The following is a 13068-nucleotide window of genomic DNA, read 5'->3' on the forward strand; positions in this document are numbered from 1 at the left end:
TATTTCTCTGTGATTTTACTTTGAATTACTTTGTTATTTATACTCTATTCATTTAAAATTGTATTTATTTATTAAATAAATCAAAAAAATATTTTTAAAACATTTTTATAAGGTATGATAATTTTGTATTTTCCACTGGAAACTAACTGAAAACACAATATTTTTCAACTTTATCATTACTTAAAAATTAGATCAGATTTCCTGCACTCTTCTTTGAAACCCTTGTTGCATAAAACAAAGGCTCCGGCCTTTGTTAAAAATAAATTGAGTTTCGTTAAAATCATTTTATTCTGCTCAGCATGTTTCAGGTTTTATTTAAAGCTACAAGACTTTGACACTGGGATAAATATTCAGACCCGAAACGTCCCTTTTCTTAATGGCGGCACCAATCAATCAAACTTGACGAGATGTTTAACAATTTCCCTCAATTTAGGTTTCATGAGAGTTATGTATTTAATTAATACAAGGTTTATAACACACATTAATGTAGTTAATGTAAGTAGAGTTTGCTGTATAAGCAGATAGGGAATGATGACAAATAAATAATAAATAAAATACAATTTTAAAAATGTTAAAAACTGTTGTAAATGTTTTAAACCATTTATCAAATGTTTGATGATCTGCTTATATAAATGAAAAATACAGGGACTTTCAGTATCACCTCATATGGACATATTTGAATTATGAATCATTCTTCACACATTTTCCTCATCACCACCCTGATGTACTTGATATTCTTGAAGTATTGCGAGCTCTGTTAGACTGTGAGTTTGATTTGATTATATATGTTATAACCACAAGAAAACATTGTTTTCTTGTGGTTATAACATATATAACAACTGGTTCCAGCCTTATGGTGTGATTTTTGCAAGTGGCCAACATTTGAATTGCTAACATGTGTTGGTTAACATGGTTATAAATTAATTACTGAAATGATCGTCAAATCTGGGTGTAGAAAGACAAGTGGAGTTGTGGTAGGGTGTGTACAAGTGTGTCCAGGAGACACCTCACATTGCTAAATAGATGGTGAGTCACTCTTCACTTAGGCTTGTAAATATTTATATTCACAGTATTTAATGAAAAAGCACATTTTTGCAAGATACTCAGCAGTGACTGTGTTTTGCTGACAATATTCTTACTGTCAACAAATCCTTTGAAAAGAGTTTGGAGTTGTCCGGCCTTTTTGTAGCACTCAGCCCCAAACCCACTTGTTCCCACTGAATAGGTAGAACATCAACTTCAATTTTCAAAAGACGCTTTTGAAGACTTTCCAGAAACAGCTGTGCCCAAGTTTATAACAAATGTTTTATAACAGAAAAAGTGCATTTGTTTGGGACTATTTCCAGCAGCAAAATAATACACATGTGGTTCTTTAGTGAGTATTTGGGCCAGCAGGACGATACATGTGGGATTGAGCCGAAATAAACTACACTAATTGTGTCTGAGGTAATAAAGGATCATGTCGGTCAGTGTGTTTTTAGCAGAATTTGGATACATCTTTTTTCCAAAAGTGCTAAACTTTTTTTTACCTACAGAAAAACATACCTGCTGTTCGAAGACCGAGGTGGGCCTGTCCGTCAAGCCCGTAGCCCCCGAGGGCCGCCCCCTCTGGGCTGTAGGGACCACCCTGACCTGTGAGACAACACACACTCTATCAGACACAAATACACAACAGACGCACACTCTACATTACACACACGCAGAGAACGAGTAAATGTATTAGGGCAACACTGACCTGAGCGATTTGTCTGGTCAATCATCGGCTGAACTATTCTCCTCCTGGCGTTGATGAACCTTTGCAGGGGAGAGAGACATAAAGAAAGAGTGTTCAGAGAGGGAGAGAGCGAGAGAGAGAGAGGCCACCCGTTAATGGAGAAAAAGGCTGACCGGCAGACTATTAACCTTTTCTATTTTACAACCCTTAACCCTTTCAGAGGGCAGCGTAAATCAACGTTAGGGCAGAGCAGGTATTGATCGGCCCTGTGATAATTGATTGATCTGCATTGATTGCGTCACTGTGAGTATGTGTGTGTGTGTGTGCGTGTGTGTGTATACAAACAAATAAAAACATGTTAGTTAGCAGATTACAAAATACACTTTTTAGCACACATATATATTTTTAATTTAAGAGTGTGTTTGTCTATTTAAAACTGAAGTACAGAAAACTGGAAATCATGAAAGAACTAATTGATCAGCAGTATGGAGATGCTCTGTGTGTGTATTTATACTGTATGCATATGAAGATATATACCTGAGGAGTGAACGGGGACTTTGGGAGCTGTAAATCATCTGATTATTTGATATTGATTTGCTATTCTCTTTTATGAACATGGAGTAAGTAGATTTTACTGCTCTGCAGCTTCAGGAAAAATGCTTAGAGGGACATTTCTTTCTCTGTTACAACCTTCTCTCCAATAAAGTCGATTACAGTCTTCGGTAAAAGTCTTGAAAGCGCCACCTTTCATTTTCAAGAGTTACTAAGCAAAAAGTGTGACCGTGGTGAGTTGTAAAATGTAGATACTGTTCATTTATGCATCAGACTATCACGCCAATATGCTATTGACCTGGTAACGGCCATGTTGTCAAATTGAAACTCGACACTTTCAATTTAAATGAGTCAGTTTAACTCATGATTGATAAGCTGTAAGGTTAGAATTAGTGTATTGATTTTGTGTGCACTGACCAGTTGTTGACCTGTAGGATGGTCAGTCCCGTGTCCAGCGACAGCTGCTTCTTCTGCTCCTCAGATGGGTATGGGTGCTGGGTGAGGACACACAGAGCAGGGGTTAAGGAAATCAAACACAAACAGGGTTTTAGGGTGGAATGTTTGCCGCTGTCTTGCAGAGACGTAACCAGATTCATGTGGATCAACATGAGATTCATCTTGAGGCTGAAATCTAGAAAACTGAAAATTAATGTATATGAACTCTGTGTGAACACAGACGACCTTCCTTCTGAATTCAAATCTACACTGCCATTTTCAACCTCAGCAACACCTCATGCTCTCCCAGTATCTTTCTCTATCACACACACACACACACACGCACACGCACATGCACACGCACGCACGCACGCACGCACGCACGCACGCACGCACGCACGCACGCACGCACACAGTAATAAATGGAGTAAAGCAACATTTGACCTGCCTCATTTAATAGCTAATTACCAATCTAACCACCTCATCAACAATTACTCTCTCCATTTCTATCACTTCCACGATTATTCGATAGCGAGCATATTCACATAATCACTTAATCCCCCGATTTTTCATTTAATTTAATTGACCTCCATTATAACACTCGTTCCACCTCTCTGTCTATTCTTGTCACTGACGTTTGGTCTCACACTGAATCCTTACTTTATATAATCATTCCCTCATCCACAGCTTTACACAAAAGCTTTCTTTGTTTCGTTACCACTCAGCAGAGTATTGTCCAGAGTCGAAGCTTTCTCACCGACAGGTGCTGGAAGAGCCAGGCTCTCATGATGTTTGTGGCCACTTTGGGGAAAATCCCTCTCTTCTTGTTGTTCCTCCGGTCTCTGTCAGACTCATCCTCCTCTCCTGTGCTGGGGGAGCCCACTCCATCCAGACCATCGCCTGTAGGGACACCAGGTAAACACTGTATGTTAGCAAATGTGTATGCGTGTTGGGGTCTAAATTATAAATACTATGTATAATAATAATAATAATAATAATAATAATAATAATAATAATAATAATAATAATAATAATAATAATAATAATATTTATTTTGTTACGGGCTGTGCGTGACTGTTGCTGCAGATGGGACAGTTGAGTACATGCACACCTCTGTTTCCCGGCTTGCATCTGTGCTATGCAGTGTTATCTCTCACACACAGTATTTCCAGTTTGTGTGTATGTACCTGGGTCGCTACAGTTGTCTGCTGTGCTGTGTGAGGGCAGGCCACAGGTTCCTGGTGTTCCCAGAGGAGTAGAGGCACATTCATCTGGCTCCCGGAGCCATGATGCATTCTGTAGGGAGAGAGGGAGGGAAAGAGAAAAAGAGAGAGAGAGAGAGAGAGAGAGAGAGAGAGAGAGAGAGAGAGAGAGAGAGAGAGAGAGAGAGAGAGAGAGAGTGGTTGAGAGTGAATTAATGGAGAGTTGGAGAATTCCCAGCAGGTGGAAAGGGAGCGAGAACGACAAGACAGGAAACACAGGGTCATTATTCAGTCATCCAGTGGATGCAGTGGTACAGGTGAGTGGTGGAGTTCTGTATTGACCCCCAGTGTCTCACCTGCTCTGACAGACTGGTGCAGGATCCAGTGAAGTCCTCCATGTCAGACTTGGAACCTCCCTGCGGATCATCCATGACCAGGTCCGTGGGCATTTTGCCCTTCAGACAGGTGATGTAGCGATGGCAGAAGTTGTCACACAGGTCGTGCACCTTAGAAGACAGGTTTACATTCATCAATGCAAACCGTTAACACCACTTCCTAATAAGTATATGAATAAGTCATAGTAGTGCTGTGAACGTTTTACAAGTCCATCTTAAAACTAATATTCACTTGTTATATGTGTATTATTGTGCATGTTGGCCACAAGGAGAGAATTTTTTAACCTATCCTTAAATGTCTTTCACTGCTTGACCATATGTATATATTACCTTCTCATAATTGATTTGGCTATCCTTGAATAAATGTGTGGAGTTTGTTAAATTACAGGAAAGGCAGCATTGTAGTGCTGTAAGTCCTGGATGCTTCTTTCCCACAGGCAGATCGACAAATACAAAAAAAGTCAGTTGAAATATAAGAATGACCACAAAAAGGTAAAATAAACTCATGCTGCTCATCCACCAACCTTCTCCAACTCCAGCAGATGAAAGCGAAGAACCTGTATGGCCTGGATCATCTGTGTTGAAAATAAAGATGATCAATACACAAACCACAATGCCTGTGTGAAAATGTGCTTTTATTTTAGCGTGACATCTACATCATACCAAGTTGTCCAGCTCAGGATTGGACGAAAATATGGGTTTCTCTGAACGAATCTGCAACGCAAAATTCCAACAGTTGTTACAAATCTGAAAACAGACTTTCGTGGGCATGTGATTGGCTCTCGAAGCTGCCACTCGCCTGCTTAGCGAAGGCAGCGATGTCATCGTTGAAGGAGTCCGAGGAGCAGACGTCGCTGTGGTTGGTCATGCCCGTGAGGTGGGAGGTGGCGGAGAAGGAGGCAGGGTCTCGAGGGGAGCAGGTGGCCAGCTCGCACTTCTCAAACACTAAGGCCAGCAGTGGAAACAGTGGGTGTCTGCGCACGCACAAAAACACACACACACAGAGTGTAAACAGTTAACATTCTATAATGTGCATAAACACAGCAACAGTTGACACAGTGAACACATGATACATTTATAGAAGGTGAAACTCAATACATTATAAAAAAAACGGACAGCTGTAAACACTTTACATGTATTTTCATATACAGTGTACAAAGATATACCGTATGTAGAATCTGCTGAAAGTGCATGTGTAGTTTAAAGTGTGTTTTTGAGACGAACAGGCAACATCAGTGCACATCTAATGTTTCAGACACACACACACACACACACACACACATGCTCACCCATAGATCAGGTCTTTGTGGTGTTTGAGCGAGTCAGGGATGGGGGCTCCGTACTGTGGGGGAGGAAGAGTCCTGACGTCGTCGCCGTACCCCCCCACTGACATGGCCTCCGACCCTGAGTAGTGCACCAGCTCTTCATACTGAAACACAATTAGATAGAAGGACAGAAAACATGAGACACGTTCGACATCTGCGCCTGTCTGACATCAAACTGTAGTGATTTTATTATGTGGCTGAGCTGTCGGGGGGCTTCAGAGGAGCGGCTTACTGGACCAACCCTCAGTGACCACATCTGATGTGAGTCTCAACTGCTTAGAATTGTGGTCTGCACAGAGCTGTGTATAATAACCAATAATATTATTTTCTTGATTTATCAATTAATCATTTATCTATATTAAATATATGATAAAATAATGAAAAATCACAATTACACAAAAGCGCAAATTGGCATATACAATTTGCTTGTTTTGTCTGACTAACAGTCCAGAACCCAAAGGTGCTCATTTCACTATCATAAAAGACTGACAGAAAAGAGAAGCTGACCTGTTTTTATTTTACAAATGACTTAAAGTAAATTAGTTTTGTGTTGATTCAGAACAGATTAATGGACTAATTATGTCAGCTTTTAAGTGTGTGCATGCTTATGCGTTTGTAATGGGAAACAGTAATTCATCACTTCAAACATTCCAGTAATGATTAATTATTCATAATGAATCAGTGGAAGCCAAATAAACACCAATATCAACAAAATAAAGATACAGAGAGGCATAAACATCCTTTTTACTGAGAGCATTCAGTCTAATATATTTCCAATAATATACTGTGGTTACAGTATTCTGATCACAGAGTGTTTGTGTGTGCGCAGAGACAAATACTGCAGGTTTGTGTACAGTAAAATCCACTGGTGTGTGTCTCAGTGTCTTCTCAGCGTAATTGCTGTACATTCTACCCCTGGATAACAACACCCTGATGAAACTCCTAAAGTGCTCGGATGCATAAAGCAGTAAAGAACCAAAAAGCAGCTTTTGTTGGTCCTTGTTTGCTGCTCAAAGGGAGAAGGAGATGAGAAGAGACGAGAGAGAGAGAGACAGAGAGAGAGAGAGATGAGATCCTTGGAGAAAGACGATGAGTCTGTAGCTGCTAATATCCTCTCCTCCCATCCTAAACTCAGACTAGACAGGAGCCGTGCTGAGACGTCCCTCGCAACCTGCTGTGAGAGCCTGCTCACACACACACACTATTACACAGGATGGATCAGACACACATATGGCACACTCACAGACACGCACAGATACAGAGACACACAGCAGCAGTTACACACAGAGCATCATTAATATACATGTATCACACACACACACCCCTCTCTCTCTGTGTTATGGAGCTAATTTGTGCCTCGCTGCAGCTTCTGTCTCTGAGGAGACTTTGCTCAGGTCAGCAGATCTTGCCTCTGTTTCTCTTTCTGCTGGATTAAAAGGAGACTCCCTCCGCCTCAGTCCCTCAGCAGGGCCACCGGGATCACAGACAGACAGCACCTGCTAGGTGGCCCGGCCGCAGACACCTTTCACTCCTGTGTTATTTTAACTGTGCCATAAAAGTTATGATCTGCTTATAGCCTATATATTTCTGTGGACACTGTTGCCCCCCCAGGTTGTGATTTACTCCACAGTTGTGCCACTGCAGGAGAGTGATTCAATTACATTTGCCCTTTCAGATTTACACTTAAACAATCCTGTTTATTAGTTCCACTTGTTTACTCATCAGGACTGCAAATAGCACGTGAACACTATTTTTCCTAATCCAACAGTGCCCAGTTTAAAATGAATTTTGTGGTTATTTCTGGAATTCTAAGAGTGACACAATAATACAAGTTATCATTCCCACATATTATCTTTATTTTGACCTCTATAATCCAATATGAGAGATTAAACTAGTCCTCTTCATGCCTTCCTACACAGTGCCCTCTTGGAGACCCCTCTGCAGGAACCCTGGAGGTCTCATGGACTCCACTTTGGGAACCACTGTCCTAAATGGCTTATCAAATTATTGTATATGCCAGAGTCCCATGTGGCCACCAGGATCACAGAAAGCACCTGCTCTGAGGCCCTGGCCCGGGACACCTTCTAGTTTTTATGGAGGCTGGCTATTAACACAATCACCGCTATCGGATTGCGCGTCTCCCTCTACACACGGCCCCCTATCGGGTTTCTGTGCGTCAAGCAGATCAAAGCGCACAAGTCGAGATGAGAAATTCCGCGAATTTTCACTTAATTTCTTCCCCCCCAAAAAGTCACGGAGGTGGTGAACAGGCTTCAGATGCAGCACAACGTCTTCATATGCGATTTTTTATTTTTTTTATTTCAACAGACGTGTTTTCCTCACTTCTGCTCACGGGGCCAAAATAACATCGCATGAGCTGTAGTACAGTAATAACGTAACTCCGCTTTGTAGAACTGGATTTATATCTGACTGAGACATTGAATAAAACGTCAAATAAATAATACAACAGGAAGACGGGGTAAGTTCCACAGCGTTGTGTATTATTTCGGACTTTTAAAAAGTCTCAACTAACAAATCTGCATTCACAAAATTAACTATTAAGAATGACGAATTTTTTAAACTTTGTAAACATCTACATTACAATATTCTAATGGTTAAAGTCTAAAGAAATGTTTTTCTTTTACTACATTTAAAAATAGTTATGCAGCAAAACAATTAAATCCTTTGTTTTCTCGGTGCGTCAATTCAGTAAGAAGGGGAATTTGTTTGAGGATTATTTCCATCACGCGCTTTGATGGATTCGCCGCAAGTTTCACAGTTTTCCTGCGCTTGAATGAACAAGATATTCAGATTAAAGAGACGCAACGTGTGTATGGGAATTATCGTGCTTTTAACGGGTGACGTGGATCTGTTAAACGTTTTCTAAAGTTTAACAATTGTCATGCAGATTTTGTGTTTTAAAGGACATCAAAAAAACAAAAAGAAGAAAATAAAACTGAGCTTGTTGCAGATTTATCTTGGAGCTGTAGGACACATAACAACTTTTTAAAACTGCAGGCAAAATCCTGAGTGTGTTCAACAAACACACTAGACCAGACTCCATTGGATTGTATTTAAATTTTGCAAGAGAGAATGGCCGCAATTAGTGATACAATGTCCTCGCAATAGAAAACAAGAGTAGAATTTTACTGTAAGTTGAATGGAATCATGAGAAGATAACATTCATTGGTCTATATTTGGATGCATGCAGTGATTACACAGTACATCCAGAATTCATGTTATTAATTCTGTCATTTGATTTTGGAGAACTGTGTCTGTGTGTGTGTGTGTGTGTCTGTTTTCATACAGCAGTGATTTTCTGTCCACACGTTGGACATCTCTAATTGCTCTCTGTTGCACTCAGGTCTGCAGCCTGCAGCCTCTGCCCTGTCTCTCCACCTCCACCACCACCACCACCACCATGCCTCTGAATCACTGTAGCAAAAAAACTGACCTACTTACCGAGTTGAAGAGCTGCATCTCCTCTGCTCTGCCTCTTAATGACTACTCTCTAACCCTTATGTGCCATTATAACGCCTCACTGACACTACACAACAATAAGTCCACATTATTCCGAGGAGAGGGAGAAATATTAGATCCAAATCAACAGCTCCCTGTGGCGTGTTTGGAGAGAATGCTGACATCTAGATTGCAAGTTCTGCATAACCTCCATTGAACTGCAATTAGGCACAAGCACTGCAAGTTGTTCCTTTGCAGCATCATGGATGTAATTTGAAACAAGCACTTGCTGCTGTATGAAGAACATTTGTGAATAGCTTTTATGTTAGTTTAAATAGGGGTTTCTCTGTGGCTCTGATGCTTTCTGCTGGCATGCTTTTCTGTTGTTTTCCCCCTAAACATGCAGCCCATGCCAGCACAGTCCACCAGTCTGTTTCCGGGCCTTCTGTTTTGTGTGCGTGTGTGCGTGGGTGCGTGTGTGTGTGTGTGTGTGTGTGTGTGTGTGTGTGTGTGTGTGTGTGTGTGTGTGTGTGTGTGTGTGTGTGTGTGTGTGTGTGTGTCTGCTAAACCAGGGACTGACTGTGTGCAGTGCAAAGAGGATTCCCAGCCATATGCTCCCATTATGATGGCTTTCCTAATTACCTCTTCTCCTTGGTAACATAGACAAATATGTCTACTCTAAACCGTTCTCATTAGAAATTGAAAAAAATAAAAAATAAAAATGAACACACAGCAGACGTACCCTCTTCTCCATGCGACTCGACAGCCAGCCCTCCACCCGGAGAGGATGATGCCCTGCTCGGCTAGTCCAGTTGGGCTCTGCTGCCTCCCCTTCTGGTCGCCGGAGTGCTGCAGAGAAAAGTGTTTTTATTATGTGCATGAGCAATTATGAAGTTGTTGACATGATTAACACCGAGCACAAGCGATCTGCAAGGTTTAATACTAACATGACACACACACGGGCTGTGCACAGAAAACACTCAGGACCTGTTCCTCCTGTTTACTCGGAGCCCATCGCGTTTTATATTACAACATAATGACGGGACTGCAGATTTTATGGACACCCTGACACCCCCCCAGCCTGATGGTGATATTACAATACGCTAGGAGTCAATAAACGCTTCTAATAAAGCTCGCAGCCTATTTGATGCTATTGTAAACGCGATTTCCCGGTGATGGTGAGCGCTCCAGTTAATGGTTTCAAAAAAAAGATGTCCCACCGAGACGTAAATATTCGTCCAGTCCGGGTGCTGCTCCGGGGAATAGTCCAGGAAAAACCCCTCCTCTCCCGCGGAGGAGTGCAGCGAGCAGCCGGCGGTCCCTGCAGCGCCTCGCGTCCGACTGGTGCGCCCCTCGCTCCGGCTCGCAGAGCCTCGGGATGCTCGGTGTGCGTGCGGAGGTTCAGACGGAGGAGGCGTCCGCTCTTGTCCTTTTTGGCCCCTTGTGCTCGCTGTCCACACGGAGACGGTCGGCTGAGATGGCTGTGAACGAGCGATGGTGTTGTTTGGAGTCAGAGGAGAGAGGGCGAAGAGGAGGAGTGATGGTGGTGATGATGGTGGTGGTTGTGGTGGTGGTGTGTAGGTTTCCGAGGGTCAAAACGCGACGGGGTCTCTTGGCTCCCCTCCCTCTCTTCTCCTCCTCCTCCTCCTCCTCCTCCTTTACTCCTCCTCCTCCTCCACATCACAAACAAACGGCGAAGAAGAAGGAGAAGTAGTAGAAGAAGAAAAAGAAGACCCCCTCGGTCGCTGATACACTCCTCTCATCATCAGCCACCCATCCTTCCTTCTTATCTCCCCCATCCTCGCTGCAGCTGCGCTATTATCATCCCGGGATAACTGCAGGGAAGAACCCGTGATGACCCTCAGTCTATCTATGGGATGGAACATGTTCAACAACATGAATCTACAATCACATTAAAGTGATCACGATATGTTGTCAAAGACCAGAACTTCTCATTATTACCTATATTTGGCTCTAAAAACGTAATCGCACGATTATAAATGCAGCACATTTAAAATAACATTCAATAAGAGACACTAGACACTAACATTAAATAGGTTTTTAATTTGTTGCATATGTTTATTTTCTAAGCTTTTTTTAAGTTATGTGCGAGAACAAGAAACCCTTTTCAAAATATGTTTAATGACGTGTGGCTTTGCAAGATAAGATAAGATAAAATAACATCGATTTCATAAATCCCAAAGGATATACTTGTGCCAGCTTGCTCCATGATTACAGTAACACAATATGCAATAGAGTAAAACAATACAGTATTAAATCTAATAAGTGAAAATAAAACTATAAAGTTCAATATGGGTGAAAAAGAAAATGTGTATATGGAGTAAATGTAGAACCAATGCCTCCTAGATGATGATGATGGTTTTATTATTGACACTCAAGGTGCAGATAAAATACAACACAACATAGATTAGAATAGCCAACTATACCAATGCCTCCACAGTTGGGATTGGCATGTAGTGCTAAACTTAATATTTGATAACACCTTGACGATTTCATTTTCAGAGTCATTGAGTCAGCAGATAATTTCATAGTACATGAGATATCTGGGGATCGATTGGAGAGTGCTGACTCCTGCAGCCACAAACATTTCCCCCGCACAACACCATCTGGATCTCTTCAGCTATCTCTCGCATATAAGCAAGTAACGCTGGAAATGAAAATAAAGTAATTTACGTGAGACTGTAGACTAATACTAAGCTTAAGTAACGATAATATGGGACAAACGTGCACCTTGCTGAATCAAGCCACTTGATGGCCCCGATTTAGAACATGTGAGCCACTGAGCATGTGGGACGATTAAAAGACAATAAAACAAATCAAAAGTATTTTTGTCTCTGCAGTAGAGTTCATTTTAGTTAAGGTAAACATATTATAAATAAATAATTAAATGCAGTGATTCCCTCTTGCTGGACCATAAATAAGTTTGAAGTGTGCTGGATGACATGAAATTTACCGGCTGATAATCGCTCTCAAAGTGTTTTATTGTCTTTGTGGGGACATGCATTGTGGCTCAGCCTTTTGACGCCCAAATGGCCCCTGAGGGCCCCTCGTGGCCCCTCTGGCTGTTTGTTGATTGGCAGAAGTGAGAAAACAAAAACATTTATCGTGAGAAAGTTTTTCGTTGAAACCAGAGAGAGAAAACAAGCTCTTCGCATGTAGGTGGAATATCTAAACTGCCCGCGTTGTGTTGTAAATGTCACCTGAGTAACATAATAATTATTCGGGACGCTCCTCTTCCCGCGGCCCCGCTGTGAGGGGCCAACAGGCGGCTGCACTTCAATCAGCGGCGGCCTGGCGGGGGAAGAGCCGGCCGGGGCAGGCGGCTCTGTGGGCGGCGTGGAGATTTGACCGTGCGGCTGGGCCCCCAGCAACCACCGCCGCGGCCGCAGGGGTCTTTCAACTCCGCAGGGTGCTGGTTCCCTGCAGGAGTGATCAGAGCGCCCGACCCCCTCCTACACTGAGCCCGGTTAACACAGCCGTGCAGCGGTGTCAATGGGCTGGAAACGGCTTGTTTTCACTTTGTTAACAGGTTGAATGAAAAAGGGATTAACATTTTAAGTGTGCAGCCATCTGACGAATTCATGTTCGCAGGGATCCAGTTTCTTTTTTCATCTCTTTGTGGGGAAACCCTTTAGTTTACAAGTCACACAGCAGCTTATAATAGGAGGTATAATGAGTGACTTGTTGAGCCGATCTCACCTGAGGACACTTCAGCTTGCTGCTGGCATTGAACCATACATCTCCAGCTTGTGTAACATTTATCTAACAGAGTGTTATCTAAACGTGTAGATTACACTCATTTACATCACAAACACCAGAGGATCTCTCCTTCTTTATCACTTGTGTGTCTGTGGGGCAACACCTACTCTCAGCACAGTTCAGTGCAACATGTTTTAACACAACATATGTTGGTAAGTTTATGCTGAAAGCTAACTCAATTGCATCGGCTGTTCCCAGAGAAGCAG

General features: G+C 42.2%; 1 protein-coding gene across 3 annotated transcripts in view; it reads right to left on the reverse strand.

Moving 5' to 3' along the window:
- meis3 (myeloid ecotropic viral integration site 3) overlaps positions 1-10816 on the reverse strand; it is a 12330-nt gene extending 1514 nt beyond the window's left edge. Inside the window, exons 1-12 of one of the 3 annotated variants that reach the window (XM_034604537.1) lie at positions 10303-10816; positions 9825-9931; positions 5588-5727; positions 5098-5272; positions 4962-5012; positions 4823-4873; positions 4260-4409; positions 3889-3997; positions 3459-3601; positions 2684-2760; positions 1736-1794; positions 1546-1632 (exon numbers count right to left, since the gene is read on the reverse strand). In XM_034604537.1, coding sequence (XP_034460428.1) covers positions 1546-1632; positions 1736-1794; positions 2684-2760; positions 3459-3601; positions 3889-3997; positions 4260-4409; positions 4823-4873; positions 4962-5012; positions 5098-5272; positions 5588-5727; positions 9825-9836 — 1054 coding nt within the window. In that variant the 5' untranslated portion in view covers positions 9837-9931; positions 10303-10816. The other 2 variants (XM_034604538.1, XM_034604536.1) reach the window with 2 other exon arrangements.
- Between the last annotated feature and the right edge of the window lie 2252 nt (positions 10817-13068).

The sequence above is a fragment of the Hippoglossus hippoglossus genome, chromosome 13, assembly GCF_009819705.1.
Source record: "Hippoglossus hippoglossus isolate fHipHip1 chromosome 13, fHipHip1.pri, whole genome shotgun sequence".
Classification (NCBI taxonomy): Eukaryota; Metazoa; Chordata; class Actinopteri; order Pleuronectiformes; family Pleuronectidae; genus Hippoglossus; species Hippoglossus hippoglossus.